General features: G+C 35.9%; 2 protein-coding genes across 2 annotated transcripts; both read right to left on the bottom strand.

Moving 5' to 3' along the window:
* Window positions 1-294: 294 nt before the first annotated feature.
* On the bottom strand, window positions 295-9,949 carry LOC107750244 (ER degradation-enhancing alpha-mannosidase-like protein 1). The gene is made up of 12 exons (XM_016565551.1): window positions 9,215-9,949; window positions 8,533-8,605; window positions 7,526-7,629; window positions 7,056-7,227; window positions 6,782-6,965; window positions 4,626-4,800; window positions 4,097-4,217; window positions 3,268-3,438; window positions 3,103-3,176; window positions 2,921-3,017; window positions 2,576-2,737; window positions 295-2,051 (listed from the first exon to the last, which is right to left on the bottom strand). Exons 1-12 carry the CDS (start codon window positions 9,676-9,678, stop codon window positions 1,962-1,964), a joined length of 1,887 nt encoding a protein of 628 aa, XP_016421037.1. The 5' UTR covers window positions 9,679-9,949; the 3' UTR covers window positions 295-1,961.
* A 1,224-nt stretch (window positions 9,950-11,173) lies between these two features.
* LOC107750242 (ADP-ribosylation factor-like protein 8B-A) lies at window positions 11,174-18,878 on the bottom strand. Its single transcript, XM_016565548.1, has 7 exons — window positions 18,631-18,878; window positions 13,155-13,235; window positions 12,969-13,042; window positions 12,771-12,864; window positions 12,617-12,684; window positions 11,653-11,723; window positions 11,174-11,563 (listed from the first exon to the last, which is right to left on the bottom strand). Exons 1-7 carry the CDS (start codon window positions 18,751-18,753, stop codon window positions 11,514-11,516), a joined length of 561 nt encoding a protein of 186 aa, XP_016421034.1. The 5' UTR covers window positions 18,754-18,878; the 3' UTR covers window positions 11,174-11,513.
* Window positions 18,879-19,267: the final 389 nt, after the last annotated feature.

Raw genomic sequence — 19,267 nt, 5'->3', positions numbered from 1 at the left:
ATACAACAGCAAATATTGATTAAAATGACACAATTGACTGCAAAACCATAAACAACCAAGCAAATGTAAACTGAATGAATAAAGCTTCTGTAGAAAAGACTGAACCTGATGTGTTTGTCCTTTAAGTGTCCTGAACGAAGGCTTTAGTATCATAAACCACATTGGGAGGGTTGAGTGTTTAATATATAGCCTACTTGCATAATATACGAAAAAATTATTTCTAGAGAATTTTTATATTTTAATTAATCATGTATGAATATTTGTTTAATCAATTTGTATATTATAAAACACATACACAAACAAACATTAAAGCCTCTTAACACCAGTATATCCCGGTTTATTAATTTTGAGAGGTTTAGCTACAACTTATTGATCACAGAAAATAACTTTGACATTGTTTTCTGTGATGACTGATTGTAAGCCAGAGATGCTACAGTACTTGTACAGTTAAAACTGTTTAACCCAGAACTTTTCCTTAAGAATATCAAGACCTGACTGTACCATTGTACATTGTATTTTGTGTCTTTTGCAGCTCCATCAAGGTAGATTGTTAAACAGTTTTGCAAAGTCATGGTTTTAATTTTGATTTGATAAAATACAGTGTAGCCATCCACCTTTGTCTCGTTGGACTAAAGGTTAAATCACAATGAAATCATCAAGCAGATCAACATTAATCTAATCAACTTTAATTAGAATACTTGCATCAGATAAAAACAAATCTGAATAAATATCAACCCCTATTTACTGAGAGTATCCTCTGTATGTGCCCCAAGGAAATTATAATCTGTAATATCAAAGAAATTAATTCTTCTCTTATCAGCATACTGATCATTCTCAGAATCCCTTATTTCTGACTTTTGTTTGGAGAACATTTGCACCAAGATCTAAGCATTAAAAGAGTTAACAACATTACTTACACAGCACATGCATATCACCTCTGAGTGACTGCATTATGGCATACTATACTGATCCTGAGGACTGAAGAAAAATAAAAATGAGATTTGTTAAAGGCACATGTTTTTTGTTAAATGTAATATTTGGTCCAATAAATGTTATGTTGCATGTTTGTTTACATACAAAATACAGGAGTGGAGACTAATTACTAGATGTTCAGACCTTATTGAGAGAGAATCAACAGCACTTCCTCGACCTACTATGTAAAATGTACCAAATTATGAGGTTTGCTCTGTCAAAATAACTTGTGAGTGGAGATTTCACACCTTAAACATGTACGCTACATAACAAAACCTTTCCGATTTTATCACAATAGACTGACAGCAGAAAAACAGAATGGTTACACCTTGCAAACCAAGGCACAAAGTATGAAAAAACAAAGAATGTGTCATATTGCAAAGTGAAATTTTTTTCAGAATGCAGTTTGATTTGTCTGAAATGAAGCCCATCTGTTGTGTGTGTTCCTGAACGATGTAAAAAAAAAAAATAATGTTTTTTGAAATATAAAGCTTATATGAGAGTTTGTTCCTTGAGAAGAAAATCTGAAACATGCATACATACCATCTCAACCCAGTAGAGCCCTTTATAATACTAGATCAAGTTTCATTAAACATGGCACTGAAGAAAACATGTAACAGTGTGTGAAAACACACTTGATTGCACAATACAGAAATCGATCAGCCCAAAGAATCAAAAGCAGTTTTGCAATGCATTTAGGATTCTGAAGAGCCAAACTGCCCTGAATGTGTTTTTGTTAAGCTGTGGACCTTTGCTGGCTGGATCTTAATATGTAGCCAAACCCTAACACCTGGTCCACATTTAGACAATATATGACCACAGAAGACAACTTTCATGAAAAAAAAAAACAACTGGTACTGGTTGATTTGTTGACCGAATATCTTGCCACTTCATGTGCAAAAAGACACTGAAAAGTTCTCTGATTGAAGAGTTACTGAACCCCTCCAGGGGGTTTATATGTGCGGAGATGTCCAGGGACAGTACTGATGTCAGGACAGCCCCACCATATGGTCTATTTGCCTCATGTATATGCTCTTTAGCGGAAGGCCGTAACGTCGCTCTTCAGGAATCCTTTCACACTATTAGACAAATGAAAATAAGTCATTCTTATTTCTATGACCACTTTCAAGATCTATTGTCATGTCCCTGACAAAATATTACTTTAAACACTGTAAGAACATTGTAAATTATGTTTTAGCAGTTTTATGTTTAAATGATCAAGAAACAAAAAAGCAAAAAATAAATAATTTATATTTATATTAAATTAGAGCTGTCAAATCGATTAATCGTGATACATATATAAACATAATTTCACTATTAGTGCAGTCGTGAATGACTGTTGTAAGTGAATGAATCATTATCATTCATGTCCATGCACTACTGTTTTTTGACTGTACCATGACAAAGCAGCATTTAAGGAAATATCATTAAAGGGCAAGTTTTGAAGGAGCATATAATTGACTGGATAAGCTGACTGAAAAAACTTACCCCTAAACACATTTTAGTAAAAGACAGTAAAACTGGTTTCATTTAGTAAGATCCACACCACTATTCATATTCATAAGTGGAAATACCGATACTGTGTATTAAATCAATTTCTTACGTTGCTTATGTTGGCTGGGGGCTCGTTGTTAGGCTCTTCACACGGGAATTGGTCTTCCCAACTTTTCTCCCTGAAGCGCTGATCTATTGGCACTACGTGGCCTTCAGTAGTGAAGATGTACTTACTCTCAGACTTGTGCAGTGGGTTGTCTTCATCAAAGAGCTATAAAGGGTTGTAAAATATCAATTAGTGATGGACATGTCAGCTGCATGAAACTTGACAATGTTTGACTGATAAACTTGGCTAAAAATGTTTGTCGTTTTTCAAATAAAAGTATGGCTAAAAAAGACTAGATGCAAGAAGTGAGAACAGGAAAATATAAAGCGAGAACAGCAGACAACTAACCAGGTAAAGGTACTTGCACGTTTCGCTGAGGAAGAAACTTTCCATGCGATCTTCTTTGGACTTATCCACCACATGATGGAGTGTAGCATAACCACACCTGAGAAGCATATAAACAAAACATCTGTCCTGAAAACATGCCAGCATCCCAATCAAATAACTTCCTAGCATTTTAAACCATATACCTGACTTTGGTATCTTTTTCAAGGCTTTCAAGAATGTCCATCCCAACATGAAGATAAAAAGGATTCTTGGTTGCCTGCAGAAAGTAAAGTTTATCGTTAATTGTACTGTAATGCTGTAAAGTAAAAAAATCTGGTTATAAAAAAATAAAAAAAAACAGGTTGTACCTGATAGAGTAGGTATGTGGATTCTACTAGTTCTGGTCTTAAAGGGTAGAAGAGAACATCTGGGGCTTGAAGCTGCCAGTTGTATCTTTCCGGAAGAGCACCGAAACGCTTCCAAATTGCATAGTAGAAGGCATGAAGGCAAATGGCATTTTCAACATCTCCATTCAAAACCTGAGCAAACAGAGATGTGTGTCCCTGGTTAGAACCCAAATGAACTGAATGAAAAAAAAGGCTATGTAAAAAAAAATAAAAAAATAAAATAAGAATATGTCAGGATGCACAAGGGTAAAAAAGCTCTGTATATACTTGTATAACAGAAACACACTACAACTAGTTATGGATTTTAATATTACATCAGAAAGTTCATGTTCACTATTAATTCAAATGCTTTGTTCTACATAGGCAGAACAGAAACAGAACCTCGTTGGGTTGATTTAAAATGCTCAAATGGAGAAAAACGATTTTTTTGTGTTCTAATAAACAAATTTACTTAGCAAACAAATATTGGGTAAAATAGTCTATTTTTATTACACTGAAATATTTTCAGATGGTTTTCAGTACTGAATGAAACAAGTATAGTTATAATATTTATATCTATTATACCAAAGTTCAAACGTTACATTTAGATACACTTTTCAGGATTTTTTGATGAATAGAATTTGTTTAGGTCAATTTTATGCTTCCTTGCTACATTAATTTCCTTAAAAAAAAAAAGTAATGACCCCAAACTTTTGAACAGGCTGTATTTTATATAGGCTATTAAATTATATAAAGACAATTGAGAAATTGAGTGAGAACTGCAAAAGTCACTTAAGACACAGAGTCATACCTGCAGTCCAGGGAAGAATGCCTGCAGAGAGTCAATCCATGTGTTCATGATCTGTCCATTAAACATGTTTACATTCACATAAAGTGGTGGGTCACCCTCTCCTTCATTACATGCCTCTCTTCTGTAAATAGTAAAAAAGTGCACACTTAGACCCAAGTTTTACCAACAAAAACATTATAACAGTTTAATAAGAATTCATGAATGCACACCCTGAGGTGTGAGATTAAAGTGTCACACTATAACTTCTGTATATCCATGCAGCTACAGAAAATTAATAACAACCTTAAATGTCAATCCAGACTTCAAACAATCAGAACGAAGCATTCATAACTACACATCCAATTACGCTTATAATAAATTAACTTGCAAGCAGTACATTCATTGGATGCAAACCATGTCACACTTAACCACAGATCCCAAGTGACACACTTTATCTGCAGGTAGTTAGACACCCACATGCAAACTCCTTTGAAAGTTCAAACTGCAGCCACAAGCAGCTGTGGTCACACATGCACACGTTTATATTCACCCTCTTCTCAGGTGGCTCTGAATGCTCTCGTAAGCTGCAGAGAACATCCTGTAGTCTTCTTTCTCTCCAAACAAGATGTAGGACTTGAGGAGGTACTCATAGAATGAGTCCATACCGGCACCAAGACCGCTCTGCCTCCCCACCCACTGACCAGTCTGAATATTCACCACATTCCCTGGAAGATGGACAAGAGAATTATCACTGGTCAGACAAAGGCATGTGATCACAAATAAAAGACACTGGATTCAAAACAAAAGAAAAGATCTATACAAGTCAAGTAATTGTTTAAAGGGATAGTTCACCCAAAAATGAAAATTCTGTCATTAAATACTCACCCTCATGTTGTTCCAAACTAGTGAGACCTTTGTTCATCTTTGGAACACAAATTAAGATATTTTTGATGAAATTTGAGAGCTTTCTGACTAGTGTTAATTTCGTTAACGAAATCTATGATGAAAAATGCTCGTCAACTAAGTTTATTCCCCTGATGAAAACGAGACGATGACGAGACGATAATAAGGTCATGAAACGATAACGGAGACTAAATAAACATGCAATAATACTGTGGACGAAAAAAGATGAGACTAAAATGTAGTTTAAAAGAACAAAAGCTTTACCAAAACCTTTTTAATTTTGTTGAAAAAGTGGAGCCAAAACATTTCAGACTGCTGTACAAGACTCTATTATGCGAGCGTTCATGTTTGCGGTTGCCAGATATCAAGAGATCAAATCCCCCAATCAGAGCTTTTCTGTTAAACGGATACGTACGTTAATCTGCCTGGCTTTTTGCTTTATGCAATCTGCCAACCATTCACACGCGCTCTCTCCTGCGGAGGCGCCATGATCTGAAAACACGACATACAGTATAGAAGCCTACTGTACAAGTAAGCTGGAGTTCAGTGATCTCCATTTGAGGTATTCTGTCATTCAGCCAGTCTGTGTTCTGTCATGGATCTCGACTGTATTGTTTGCGATAGTGGTTGCTGATTGTAACGTTACTTACGCAACCTCTGTGTGCAAGAAGTTTTTTTTGCCGTTGTTTTAAAAGAGAAACATTAATGCAATTTGGAATTACTATAAGGAATTTCTCTGTTATAATATTTGAGAGTAGGTTTTTGTTACGCCAGTTTTCATAACATAGACAGGGCGAGTATCTAAAGCCGTTGGCGTTTATTTAGCCTCTAATTGATATCTTGTTATAAATCTGTACACTAGATAAGGTAAAATAAACCATGCATACGAGTCGGTATTCTATTGATTTGTGCTTATTGGTGTAAGAGCAACTTCTGATGAAATGTAAAAATAGATTTCCCAAATGACAACAATCATAGCAAAATATTTTTTTTTTATATCATTTTAATCATTATATGACAAAAATTTGTAATTTTCCACTGATAGTTGTTTTAAAAGAGAAACATTAATGCAATTTGGAATTACTATAAGGAATTTCTCTGTTATAATATTTGAGAGTAGGTTTTTGTTACGCCAGTTTTCATAACATAGACAGGGCGAGTATCTAAAGCCGTTGGCGTTTATTTAGCCTCTAATTGATATCTTGTTATAAATCTGTACACTAGATAAGGTAAAATAAACCATGCATACGAGTCGGTATTCTATTGATTTGTGCTTATTGGTGTAAGAGCAACTTCTGATTAAATGTAAAAATAGATTTCCCAAATGACAACAATCATAGCAAAATATTATTTTTTTTTATAATTTTAATCATTATATGACAAAAATTTGTAATTTTCCACTGATAAAACTAGACTAAAATGCTCAGACTAAATCGACTAAAACTTGACTAAAACTAAAACAGGACAAGTTGACTAAATTTGATAAAAACTAAAAAAAGTTACATTTGACAGAGGACTAAGACCAAATTAAAAATAGCAAAATTAACACTATTTCTGACCCTGCATAGACAGCAATGCAACTACCACGTTCAAGGCCCAGAAAGGTAGTAAGGACATCGTTAAAATAGTCCATGTGACATCAGTGGTTCAACCGTAATTTTATGAAGCTACGAGAATACTTTGTGTGCGCAAATAAAACAAAAATAACTTTTAATAATTTTAAAAATAAAAATAATTTTCATTTTTGGGTGAACTATCACTTTAAGATAGGACTAAAACAGACCAAAAAAAGCAACCACTTACCCAACAGCCCAGTTTCATTGCTTCTCAAGTTCCACAGAGCTTTAACAGCCCGCCGGGCAACCCACTCAAATGTAGAGTCGCCAATCAGACGGCTCAGAATGCCAAACTCCACGAGCAGAGAGCCCGCCCCTGCTGTACAGGTCTCATTAATGCTGTCAGGAGGGACGCCTTTCTTTAAATTCACCTGCACAAAAACATGGTAAGACACCAATATCAAATGCAGCAAAAATGAGGCACCATCTCTCTAAAATAGTGCTATGTAAGTAGGCCTGACCCTGGGATAGGGGATGCCTGTGCTAGTGTTCTCAAAGGCAGGTAGTAGTCGAACCGCCAGGTCATGCGCCAGGTGCAGCAGCTCATTATCATAGTCTTTCAGCGCTATGTCCCCAAATGGGTGCCGTGGATCAGTCAGCAGAATATGGGCCGAGATCAAACTGCCAAGAATTCTGAAAAGGGAACACAAGTTAACAACACAGATCCTGTTTATTTATTTTAGGAAGAAGGCAATAGTAGCAGATCAGCATAATTATTGCATTTCATTATGAAGGGTTGTTTCTTCTACAGGAAAGTCCCCAAAAAATCACTTTAAAACTAAAAAGCTTATTCAATTATTAACATTATCTAACAACTTCTTATATAAAGTTTAACTCAATAATGACAATTATGTCATCATTTGTTCACTCTCGTGCTACAAACCACTAAACAGACTCACTTAAAAAGATCCATTAAAGGGAATTACTGCACCTAATGTTGGCTTCAAAGACTTGAACAGTGGAGTCCTTGTCAAAAGAGACAGTGTCAATCACAAGCTTAACAGCTCGATGGAACTCTGTCACATTTCCAAGAACCTGCAGGGATGGACAGCAAAACTTTAAGTACATAGTGCATTAATGTACATGTGTGACTACTGAATTATGCTGAGGTGACACAGAAGTGAAAAATTCCTGAGATTATTTGTAATTAATAGTCCTGGAACAAGATGCATAGTTTGTTCAGCTGAGGCCATATCGTTTTTTTTTTTTACCTGATAACGGAAAGTTAATCGTAAGCTCAGATAAATTCAAGGTTGTTTACTGGGACACACTTATCATGAAAACTGCTACTCCTTTACTCTCTTCTCTTGTAGTGAAGGACACAGAATGGGCCTTATTCATGAAACATGAGCAGAACAAATTTTAGCAACGGTTTCGAAACATGACTGTGTAATTTATGTTGTAGAACAAAATGTGAAAGTCTCTTCTATGAAAATAAAACACAGACCTTTACTCGTAAATCTTAAACCTGCAGTTTTAAAACCCAAAGGATGAAATCTGTGGCTTGAAAATGGCAATTCTGTTCTGGATTTTAGGACTATAAACTGAACACCTCAGGGTTTTTTTTTATAGAAGATTATGCTATTAAGCAGTTCAGCTGAATTTTGTTGCAGCTTAGACAAAATTACAAAAAACCTGCAGTTTTAAAACCCAAAGGATGAAATCTGTGGCTTGAAAATGGCAATTCTGTTCTGGATTTTAGGACTATAAACTGAACACCTCAGGGTTTTTTTTATAGAAGATTATGCTATTAAGCAGTTCAGCTGAATTTTGTTGCAGCTTAGACAAAATTACAAGAACTAAAGTATCCTTTTACTCACAGTATGAAAGCCCAAAAAAATCACTTTAAAACTAAAAAGCTTATTCAATTATTAACATTATCTAACAATTTCTTATATAAAGTTAAACTCAAGCCATCTGTACAATAGGCAGACTTACCAACAGCGTATCAAGAGCATCGATGAGGGTCAAAGAGTAGTTTCCAAGGACATCGTTGATGTTGATATTTGATCTAGGAGAAACACGCAAGCAAATGTATCTTAGGTTCATTATTCAAATACATTGGGTTATAATAAATCCAAAAAATATGAGGTGCTGGATATGACATTTCATATCTCATGACATATTCACAGACCTTGGGGATGATTTGGAAAGTTGCAACTTGTTACTTGTTCTGCTTAAATACATGTGACATTAACTACATGATTTGTACAATCTTAGAACTGTACATTTATTTCTGATAAAAGATCACTATGAAAAGTGCTACTTAAATAAATGTGTGTGTGTGTGTTTAAATTGAATTGAATTGCTACACATCTGTTATCAAAAGACTAAAGGAAAAAAGCTTGATGAGCCACATTTTTGTGAACTAGGAATGTCATTCCCATCCAGGGCACTTCTTTATCAGAACAATGTAGGTATGAAGAAGGAAATACAGAGTTAAAGTGTAGATGAATATATCCATATTCAATGATTATTTTCACATTCTGATCTCAGTTAGTTCTTCCCGAGTATATACACTAAAGATTACAGCAGTCAAAAGACCTAAGAGCAAGGATAATGACATTACGCAGCACCAAAGTAGTTTTTTTTGGGTGCTATGGATTAGTCAGTAACTTACGGGTTGAGCACGTCAGGCCCTCGACCTTCACAAGCTATAGGGTTCAGTTCATCCTCTGGAAAGGCAAATTTCATGTAGTTATCATATCCGAAATAAAACATGTCTCGCGCCATTCCCCTCATCTTCACTTTCAGCGCGTCAGGAAAGGAGCTGTACTTTCTGTCATATTCATCTCTGCCCTCCTGAAAAAAGCTGAGGTAGGATTTCTTTGGTGAATTCCCACTAATCTTGGAGCAGGTATTTGCTTGGGGGTTTCTGTTATCGTACATGTGCTGTGCCCAGGCGTTACTTTTGACGGTGGCTCCGTCGCCATCCTTGAGAAGTTCAATCTTATGCAAGTTGAACGTGAATTTGATGGGGAAGTCAAAGCCCCAGCTGGGTCCCAGTCCAAATACTAGCCAAACCGCGCAATTCAGCAGCACCCTCAAAACGAGAAGACCCACCACTATTGACCTCCATTGCATCTTTGCCTGCTGTCGGCCTTAAAAGTCATAATTCACTTCGACGTCGCGACTTATCGAAGCGCAAAAGTCAACAGTTTACCTCCTGCTTTCAGTTCTCACACACTTCCTGTAAACAAACCAGCCCCTCCCTGATCCTCAACGCTGATTGGCCAGCAGCCGGTAACGTCATGACGAAGAGAGCAAATGGTTAATGAAGATGCCAAACACGCAAGCAAGCAGCGGAAATGTCGTGGCAGCTCAACTAAAAGCGTCCCTGCCTTTCTAAGCCAATGAGAAAATCACATGTGTGATGCGAAAATGTACAGTCTTATCTGTTTAGTTGTAACTCCTTCTACAGTAAACCGCTACCACCTCCTCTACTAATGCTACAATTACCTAATAATAATATTAATAATAATAATAAATGTTAATGGTAAAAAACCCTGTTTGATTATTTAATCAGTATTTTATGAATTTATTAAAATAGTGAAATACTTCACATACTGATTAAAAAAATTATACTATTTTTGCTTTTTTTTTTATTTACAATTCATTTTTAGTAGTAGCAGTATTATAACATCGATGTTAACATTGCAATCAAATGCATATATATATATATATATATATATATATATATATACACACAGTACTATGAAGTACACAAAAACCCTAGTTAGAAATACCACATTAACTGTTTTAGTAGTTACAGAGAATTTTTTAACAAACTCAAATTTTAAATTTTAAAAATATGTAGGTTGTAGGTTGATTTTAAATATAAATAGCAATGTTTTGCGTTTTAATAAGCAGTAGCTGTTTGGAATACAAAAAAATGTGCTGCACCTTTCAAACTTGGAATGTGAAAACTTGAGATATCATATGTATGTATAGCTTTTATTCACCATAACTTGAGATAATAACATAAAAATCAACCACAACAATGCAAGATTCCTCTTACATGTTGACAATCTATTTATTGGTTCATTATATTTACAATAGTGCATTGATAATAGTGGGGTTTCCAACATTTGCCTCTTTCACAAATATTTAATCGATAATGACAACAGTACAATAATCTACCTTAAAAAGCATGCCTTCAGTTCTTGCAGTTCAAAGTAAGCTGTCTTTATCCAATCTACTTCCAGGCAGGCACACCCGGTATACTGTTTATCTTGAGGGACAGATACACTGCACAAGGCACTTTAACTTCACCTACTCTCTCTCTCTCTCTCTCTCAGCTCATGAACAGGATGCAAAGACATCATCGAGCTAAATGAAAACCTTTATCAGCAAAACATTCTTCCTCTCAAATATAATTACACTCACTTCTGTAAAAATCTTTCTGAATCATCATTTGAACTGTTTATTTACTGGACTGCTCATATTTAAATATTACAGATTTCTCGAGAGACAATTTGGGGGGGGGAATAAAAGCAACAGTCCAAACGATATTACACGCTCTCAAGAGCATAACCTGACAGACTGGAGGAAAAAGGCAGAACACGATATTAAAGTTTGATTTTTTTTCTCAGTTTTTAAATAGATTTGTTCAGGAAACCCCAAGTGGAGACCACTGGAGCTGCTGGGATTTGCAAAACCATGAATCCATAATGTTCGTCTGACAGCAGGCTGTAAGAGGTGGAGGAACTCATTCTGCAGGCTAGCGTCTTTTAGCGACTGACGTATCTTTGACATAACTGATGCAGTTGGGAGGAGGAGCTTGTAAAGAATTATGGGAACAGACAAGCAGGGTAGTGTGAGGGGGGCAGTATGGAGAACTGTACAGTTTCACAAAGTGAGTAGGATGTGGTGTGAGAGTAACATGGCAGCGGATAAACTTGGGCCCTCTGAAGACACTTTCAGCTTCTTCTTGACTTTGAGTGCTGGATTAGCCATTGAAGTGTAATGTCTGTGAGGTTCAGGGGACATAACAGTGTCATTTAAGTAAAGATTAGCAACATCATATAGCAGACAAAACAACTCATCCTCATTACTTACCAATGTTATCTTTCTCTTTGCAGGAAATAGAGTAGCAGCAGATCTCCCGGTCTTGAATAGCAGCCAAGTTCCTAAAGAAATAGCACAGGAGACAGGATAAATAAAACAATTTATATGGTATGTTTTCATTTCAGGCCAACTAGTTATTTCAGGATAAACTGTAAACAGAGTCTTGCAACAAGAGCACCCAGGAAATAATGAAGCACATACAACTCTTAGCCAATAGATGGCAGTAATTCTTGCAACAACATGAGACCCCCAACAACCTTTCCTTTTCCTCCAGACCAGTGGTTAAAATCCGGTCTAGACATTGTGACTCATCTCATTCTCACACAATTAACTGAAAACACGAAAATAAATCTCAATCTGACACTGGCATAAAAATGTGGTGACGTGTGAATAAAATGTATGCAATTATTTTACTCGAGAGAGAACTGAAACTGATTTTTACAAATAAAGCATTTCTTTAAAATGAAGATAAAAATAAATAAACTGAGATGACCAGAGCCAGTAATGCAATTATATTCAGTTTTCTATTATGGCAAGGTAATCTTATTAGCATCATATGATTTGGCAGAATGTGATCAGAGACTGTAAAAGACAGAGACAGTCCAATCGTACATAAATGAATGGGAGAAATCGTAGCACTCAATGCGGCAGCTTTAGTAATGAATGTCCTACTTTACCTTCAAATTCAAGAACATGCATGAGAATTGTCCAGTTATTGATTAGTATAAAAAGCTATATTGGTTAACAATTTATTTCCCCACCCACCCACGTGACCAAGATGACATTAGCTGAAAATTAAATTAATTTTCTTTTTTTTTTTTTCATTCAACATTCTAATGTAAATAGTGTGCATAAATCTATTTAAGTAAATATGTTCCATTTTTATTACTTTAATTCAAAAAGCCAACTGGGAAACATCTACTACGTGTGTAGTGTATCACACGTAGCTCCTTACATTTTTTCAATTAACTGTTTCTCATCCAATGCATTAGGTAGATCTCTCTTGTTCCCAAGCACCAACACCTAAAACACAAAGACATTCATAAGAACTGATGCCATGAAGATGTTTGAGCAATGATGCACTGTAAAAACAAAGACAATTGCCTTACAGGGATTCCTTGTAACTGTGGCTTGTCTAAAAGATTGTGCAGCTCGTTTCTGGAAGCTTCAACCTTCTCCTGGTCTGCTGCGTCCACCATGTACCTTTGAGAGAAAATGGAGAAATGAAAAGGATGCACATTTTATTACTTTATAATTGAGAATACTTGCCTCCTTCCCTCATTGAAGACGGATGGATAGATACTTACACTACTGCATTCACCCCACGACAGTATCGCTCCCACATGCTCCTGAACCTCGGCTGACCTCCTATATCCCAGATCTGCACAATAATCAGACCCATGTTAGTTTCAGTATGTATTATTTACAATTAATCTTGCACCTTATATTTCTCCTGAATCCCAAAAAGCCACGATTAATCATTAGGACCAAACCTTGATGGTGACGTTGCCTTTTGTGACCTTCCTCATGTTGAACCCGACAGTTGGAATCATGTCTTCGCTGAACTGGCCTGACTGAAGGGGGAAGAGATAGCGGATATTAACTCATGGAGTTGGACTTATGGTGAATTGCTTTCATTATTTCACCTAAAAACAGTTTTGTTTTTTTGGTGGTTTTGACGCCCAGTTTCTTTTCCTGTTGCTGTAAGCGTAGGCCTGCAGTTATCGGTAGTTAAGGGCCTCCCATCATCAGAAACATTTATTTGATCTATGATTCATAATGAAAGTTTAAACACAAATACCTCAAGCCTAAGAAAATTCCTGCGTGGTATATTGCCATCTACTGTACTAAACATACCGAAATTCTCGAATTCAGGTCACTGCCACTATCAACTATTCTGCCCAGTAAAGGTTTTGTGCCAGACTAGTTCACATCATTATGGCATTACACATAATGTTCCTGTGGCTCAGTGGTAGAGGATTGCGTTAGCAGCGCAAAAGGTAGTGGGTTCGATTCCCCGGGAACACACATACTGGTAAAAAATGTATAGCCTGAATGCACTGTAAGTCGCTTTGGATAAAAGCGTCTGCTAAATGCATAAATTATTATTATTAAATTATCATTAATAACCACTAATGAGCCAGGACTATTATAATTGCACATCTCAACCACAAGACCACCTCTCCTGTTATGAATCAGTTTTGATGTGGTCCGCCTTTAATGAGGGAAAATTCCCTCCCCATAAACACCTTTCCCTTATTTGTCACTCTGTTGCCAATAAAACTTTCTAAACATTAGGAGCACCTCTCAGTATTCTGACACACTCATTCAGTTCTTGACTGCATAGTAATTTCTGCAGATGTAATTTCCTCCACTGGCTAATTACAGCTATTATCTACGTTGCCCTGATAATAAAAATTAGATGTGATTTTGATATGAGATATGATTATTGGTATATATGATGTGATTTTGGTCACAACTCCCACAAGCTATCAAATAGTATTCAGTTTTTTTGTTGTTATTGTTTTTTTTTTTAATTTGGCAAGTGCACAAAACAAGCTTTATGGGTTTGGTTTTGTTGTTGTTTTGCACCCTCCACACAGGCAAAAAGCAAATGATGTGCACCTTGATTTGCTCATGCTGGGGAAAATTGGCAACCATCAATCACAATCTAAAACACTTAAAAATCGAGATAACACCCAAATTAAGTATGCAATTAAATTAAAATATATCTCCTAATTTAAAAATACAATGATTTTTATACAATGGAAATAAATGCACTTGACAAACGTTCTTCACTTTTAAATCAGGAATTCTGTCACCCAATCAAGCAAACTAACTGAATCTTTCTTCTCAGTGAATTCGAAGTACTTGACAACATGTTTACTAAGTGGAAAATAACTGAAGAAAACATGCATGTTGCCCTGCAGTACATTGTACAAAAAATAGCTAAGGATTGCGGTGTCAACATCTCTGGCTACATGGCTCTTGCAGCTAATAGTGAACAAAGAGATACTGAGTCAGCACACTATCTCAGGCTGTCTGGAAACAGCTCCTTCATACTATCAGCCAGAGATCCAGACAGAGCTGGGTAAGTCAACGATTCTTCAACAAGATATTCTGACAGAGTTTGTTTGAGCACCAGATGCAAATAGAGCAGGGCAGAAGCTCCCGCATCTCTGTGCCCTGATGATAACATAATTGCACTTGTTGCTCCTTTTGAACAATTAATGAGATATCAGTTCAATCATGGTCTCCTCAGGAGATGCAATTTCCACCCGAGGTGCTGAAATGATTACACAGCAAGAGTCTATATAGAGATGGTGGAGTGAAGACAGCAAAAACTATTCTCCTGGAGGCTATGAGACAGCAATTCATTAAACGATGCATCAAACAAATTCAGCTGCAGTATGTCTGGTCAGAAAACACAAAATAAGCAAATAAATATATCTTCCTAAATCGGTACAGTTTTTCTGTACCTTACTGTCTTACACATCTATAAAAATATTAAATAATAATAATTATGTTTCTAAATAATCAGGAATTCATATTAACTACTTTAAATTAAAAAAAGAAACGTTTAAACCTCATTCAGTGATTCAGAGTTGAGGTGGTCTGCCTTGAAGAAGGAAAGTCCCTGTCTGCTTTTCCATGTCTAGTAACAACATTTCAACATTTGATCAGAAAATACAGCTTAATATTTTATTAAGTCCTATATTCTGAAATGTGTTCTTTTACGAGCTCAGTCTCATGATGAATACGTACCTGTGGGAAGACGCAAAATACGTAGCGCCATGTACGTTTCGTGACATATTTGGTGTGAAATGTCCACTGAGTGGCGCTAAAAGAGTGTCCCGTTTTTTTCCCCAGTGTTCATTTCTGTTGGAAACTGCAGTGATATGAACTTATTGGTACGTATTTCGTGTCTTGCAAAAAAGTTCCCACAGGTATGTTTTCGTCATGAGATCGGGTTGTCTTTTACTGTATGAACTCAGCATTTACTTTGAACCTATTCAACATTAACATCAATTTAATCAACTGGTCTCCACATCAAAATCCTCTTCAGTTGAACCGAACAATATCAAACATCCAAGGGAAATATTCCCAACCAATGAATATTCATATTACATGATGCAAAATGCAAAAATATGTGACCAATTAATGAAGTTTAGGTGATGAATCTGACTTATGTAGTCACACGATATGTACGCCACTGCTTATGAAGGGGCTCCAGGTTTTAAGACTTCCCTTTCATACTCGTGATTCATAATCATGCCAGACACGCAGAAGACCTTGAGCTTCAAAGAACTCTCCCTCAAAAGGTCAATCAGACCTTTTTGGGAGAGGAACATTCTGAAATTTTTTTCAAGAAAGTCCACACATGCTCTCCGACAGTTTGAGGGAAGTGATTAAAGAAAAAGGAACTACAAATAAAACATAATAAAACATCATACGAGGCAAATGCGCACACTGAACACATAAGTCTTTTGAGCGACACAATTGAAATCTGAAAGGCTTTCTTAGTTTACCACATTAAAAGACACATTTCAACCTTACAGTATCTAGCCTTCTACCAATGCAGACAAAGAAGAAATGTAGCTGAAATACTGTGACCGGCCCATTATCTTATTGTGTACTCATGCACCAAATCACATGATGGGGACGACACTTGACCAGGAAGAACCGCATTAAAATGCGTCTGAGTCTTGTGACTAATGCCAGAAATTCCCACATTGTCTAAATTCACACAAACACACACACACACACACACACACACGCATACAGTGCATTCCAAAATGCAGACACAGACAAATGGTGGTACTCCTTGTTGATTTTAGGTGATTGACAAACCATGACAAACTTTTAAATGGTGACTGTACACTGAATATATACATTACTTTCACATTGCTAAAATTTTTTGATTTTAAATAAATGTTGTTCATTTGAACTTTATATTAGTCAAAGAATCCTGAAAAAAATTATCACCATTTTCACAAAAAATTAGGCAGCACAACTGTTTTCAACATTGATTCAAAGAGACTTGTAATAATAGAAGAAAAAAAACTGGATCATCCAAGGAACACTATCTATGCAGAATACTATCATTAAGACATAAAAAAGAGGTTGAATGACTCTTACACCATACCATGCACTAAAAACAAAATCAGACCGGCACCCAAACATAAAATACCTTTAAATGCACCAAAAAACAAGGTACTGCAATTCTGCTACTATACTTTAGATAAGAACTGATTCTATGTCCACATTAATGGGAAAATGATTAAAGACAGATCAAATAATTCAGAAAATCTGTTTCTTCACCATTTAAGAATGTTTTTCATTATTGCACAATATTATTATAATTACACTAAACCTTTAACCAACTGACCAGTTGAACTGTATTTTCTATGTACAACAATCACTTTTGTGCTTTGTTCTGTCTTTAGATAGGATTAAGATCAGGGTTAGGAATGATCTCGCAGAACAAGTCCTACTTTCTTGAGAGTATAGGTTATATGCCTCCAAATGTGGTCCAGTCAGACACAGGGCATTAGTTGCACCAACAACGTAACTCAATGAACAGTACATATTATTAGGAACTTATTAGTGACATCTAGGCTTATGCAGAACAAGTATCAAGCAGCATGTCACTGTCTTGCCTGTATATGTGCAAAGAACTCACTTTTGATCGATGATACCTGCATTGATGAATGCTGATGTTGCGGAGAAGATAAAAAAGCTAGATGACTCATGTGCTTCCAAGATCACACATCCAGTTTCCCAAAAGCAAAAACAAGCTCATCAAAGGAACAACAACAACAACAACAACAGGATATTAAGCATGAAATCCTGTACAACCACTGATTTATTAACCGAAATATTAAACAGCCTTGATTAATCTCATTCTTCTTTAAAGGTGCACTCAGTACATTTTTGTTCATGTTTATCTGGCTCTTGTTTGTTCGTATAGTACCAGTGATTTGGAACTTTATACGGACGACTTTTGGTGTGAATGCATGAAGTCTGTTTACTAATGGCTGCTACTTGAAAAGTGTCTGTTTTTCTGAATCTCATACACTTCCATATAACAGACATTCTTTAATCCAACTTCAGTGTTTTTTTCACGTTGTTGGTAGTTTGTGTTTTATGCAGCTATGACCGCTACCATGTACTGTGACTAGAAAGGTATGGCTGTTTGCAGGACACCAGTACATACATGGTACATCTATAATGGTTGTGTTATTTTTAATTGTTATTATTAATAATAGCAACTGTATAAATTGCATGGTTGATCATGTGAAGGCACCTATGATGGGATGACCCACTCTATGTAAAATAAACCTGCTTTAATATATATATATATATATACATATACATACACACACACACACACATCTGGAGTCTTCACATCATCATGTTTCTCAAAAGTGATGTTGATTTCTGAATATGTCACTCTAATCATTCCTGCATGAATTATTCTTTACTTCTCAGCTCTTTCATGATCAAAAACAATCTTAATGCATCCATAACACAATCAATACATCCAGCAAGTTTTAGTTGCCACCACGACCAGTTGGATTTTAATTTCTCTCTAGAACTCAGATCAAGAAAACAAATAATTAAACTGAGTTGACATTATTACAAGAATTTTTTTTGCGTCAGTGATATGGGGAGCTCATTTTGCAATATGTATTTAGTAAACTGTCAACTGAAGTCAAAACAAACCACCCACTACGCAATCAAATTATTGGTGGTCATCTAAGAGCTAATGTTAGCCGGGTAGCTTTCCCAAAACCGTAGAATTACGGCCCCTGAGTAGGTCTTGCCCAGTCATAAACTGTGAATTTAAGTGCATTTCGCTTCATTATCTATCATCTGTAAGCAAGCGTGTTACGTGCCTGGTGTACTGGACTGACATTCCGTCCCTTGGATTTGTTGAACTAGCTCATGCTAACCGCAAGCACTCACCGCGATTACGTTAACAAACGTCGTTTTCCCCGAATACTGCAGCCCGACGAGGGTTAACTCCATTTCTTCCTTCCAGAAGAGAGACTTAAGCCAGTCCAGGAGGCGGTTAATGAGTGCCAACATTTTGATGCTTGATTAAACAGGTCTGTGTTGGTTCTGGTTGTTTGCAATGTTTTTCACCACTAGAATCGTAATGTAGTGTTTGAGAGGAACTGGCCGCTGTCATATGACTGAAACGTTTGCGAACTCAGTGTGTGTTCAGATGCGTTAAACCTGCACCATTCTTGCGCAGTACCGTCATTTAAGCTTATGTTCAAAATTAAAATTAAATTCAAATAAAAAATGGAATTAAATTAAAATTAAAAGAATAAATTAGAAATATGTTTAATTGTTTATGTTAACTAATATAGTTAATTAATGTTAATAAAATTATTGTAAGTGTTATTAGTTTTTATTAACTGTTTATTTTGATGCCCCAGTCCCAGTTTGTTTTTCCCATTATACAAGTTATGTAGAACCTAAAATATATTTAGCATGTGTAACGGTACAATAAACAATAATAAAATGATGACCATAATACAATTTAATAATTGCAAATAAGATGTACACAAAATTGCTGAAACACTTGTTTTCACAA

This window comes from Sinocyclocheilus rhinocerous, unplaced genomic scaffold (assembly GCF_001515625.1).
Source record: "Sinocyclocheilus rhinocerous isolate Xijiao unplaced genomic scaffold, SAMN03320098_v1.1 scaffold963, whole genome shotgun sequence".
In the NCBI taxonomy this organism is placed as follows: Eukaryota; Metazoa; Chordata; class Actinopteri; order Cypriniformes; family Cyprinidae; genus Sinocyclocheilus; species Sinocyclocheilus rhinocerous.
This window is presented reverse-complemented; position numbering and strand designations above follow the sequence as displayed.

What these genes read in the sequence shown, in the direction of transcription:
- LOC107750244 (XM_016565551.1), bottom strand. Translation starts at nt 9,678, where the DNA reads ATGCAATGGAGGTCAATAGTGGTGGGTCTTCTCGTTTTGAGGGTGCTG. An exon ending in CAGGCATCCCCTATCCCAGG is followed by an intron (nt 6,966 to 7,055) that starts GTCAGGCCTACT and finishes GTTTTTGTGCAG; the next exon opens with GTGAATTTAAAGAAAGGCGT. An exon ending in CATTCTTCCCTGGACTGCAG is followed by an intron (nt 3,439 to 4,096) that starts GTATGACTCTGT and finishes CTGTTTGCTCAG; the next exon opens with GTTTTGAATGGAGATGTTGA.
- LOC107750242 (XM_016565548.1), bottom strand. Translation starts at nt 18,753, where the DNA reads ATGTTGGCACTCATTAACCGCCTCCTGGACTGGCTTAAGTCTCTCTTC. An exon ending in CGTGGGGTGAATGCAGTAGT is followed by an intron (nt 12,865 to 12,968) that starts GTAAGTATCTAT and finishes TTTCTCTCAAAG; the next exon opens with GTACATGGTGGACGCAGCAG. An exon ending in CACAGTTACAAGGAATCCCT is followed by an intron (nt 12,685 to 12,770) that starts GTAAGGCAATTG and finishes TTTGTGTTTTAG; the next exon opens with GTGTTGGTGCTTGGGAACAA.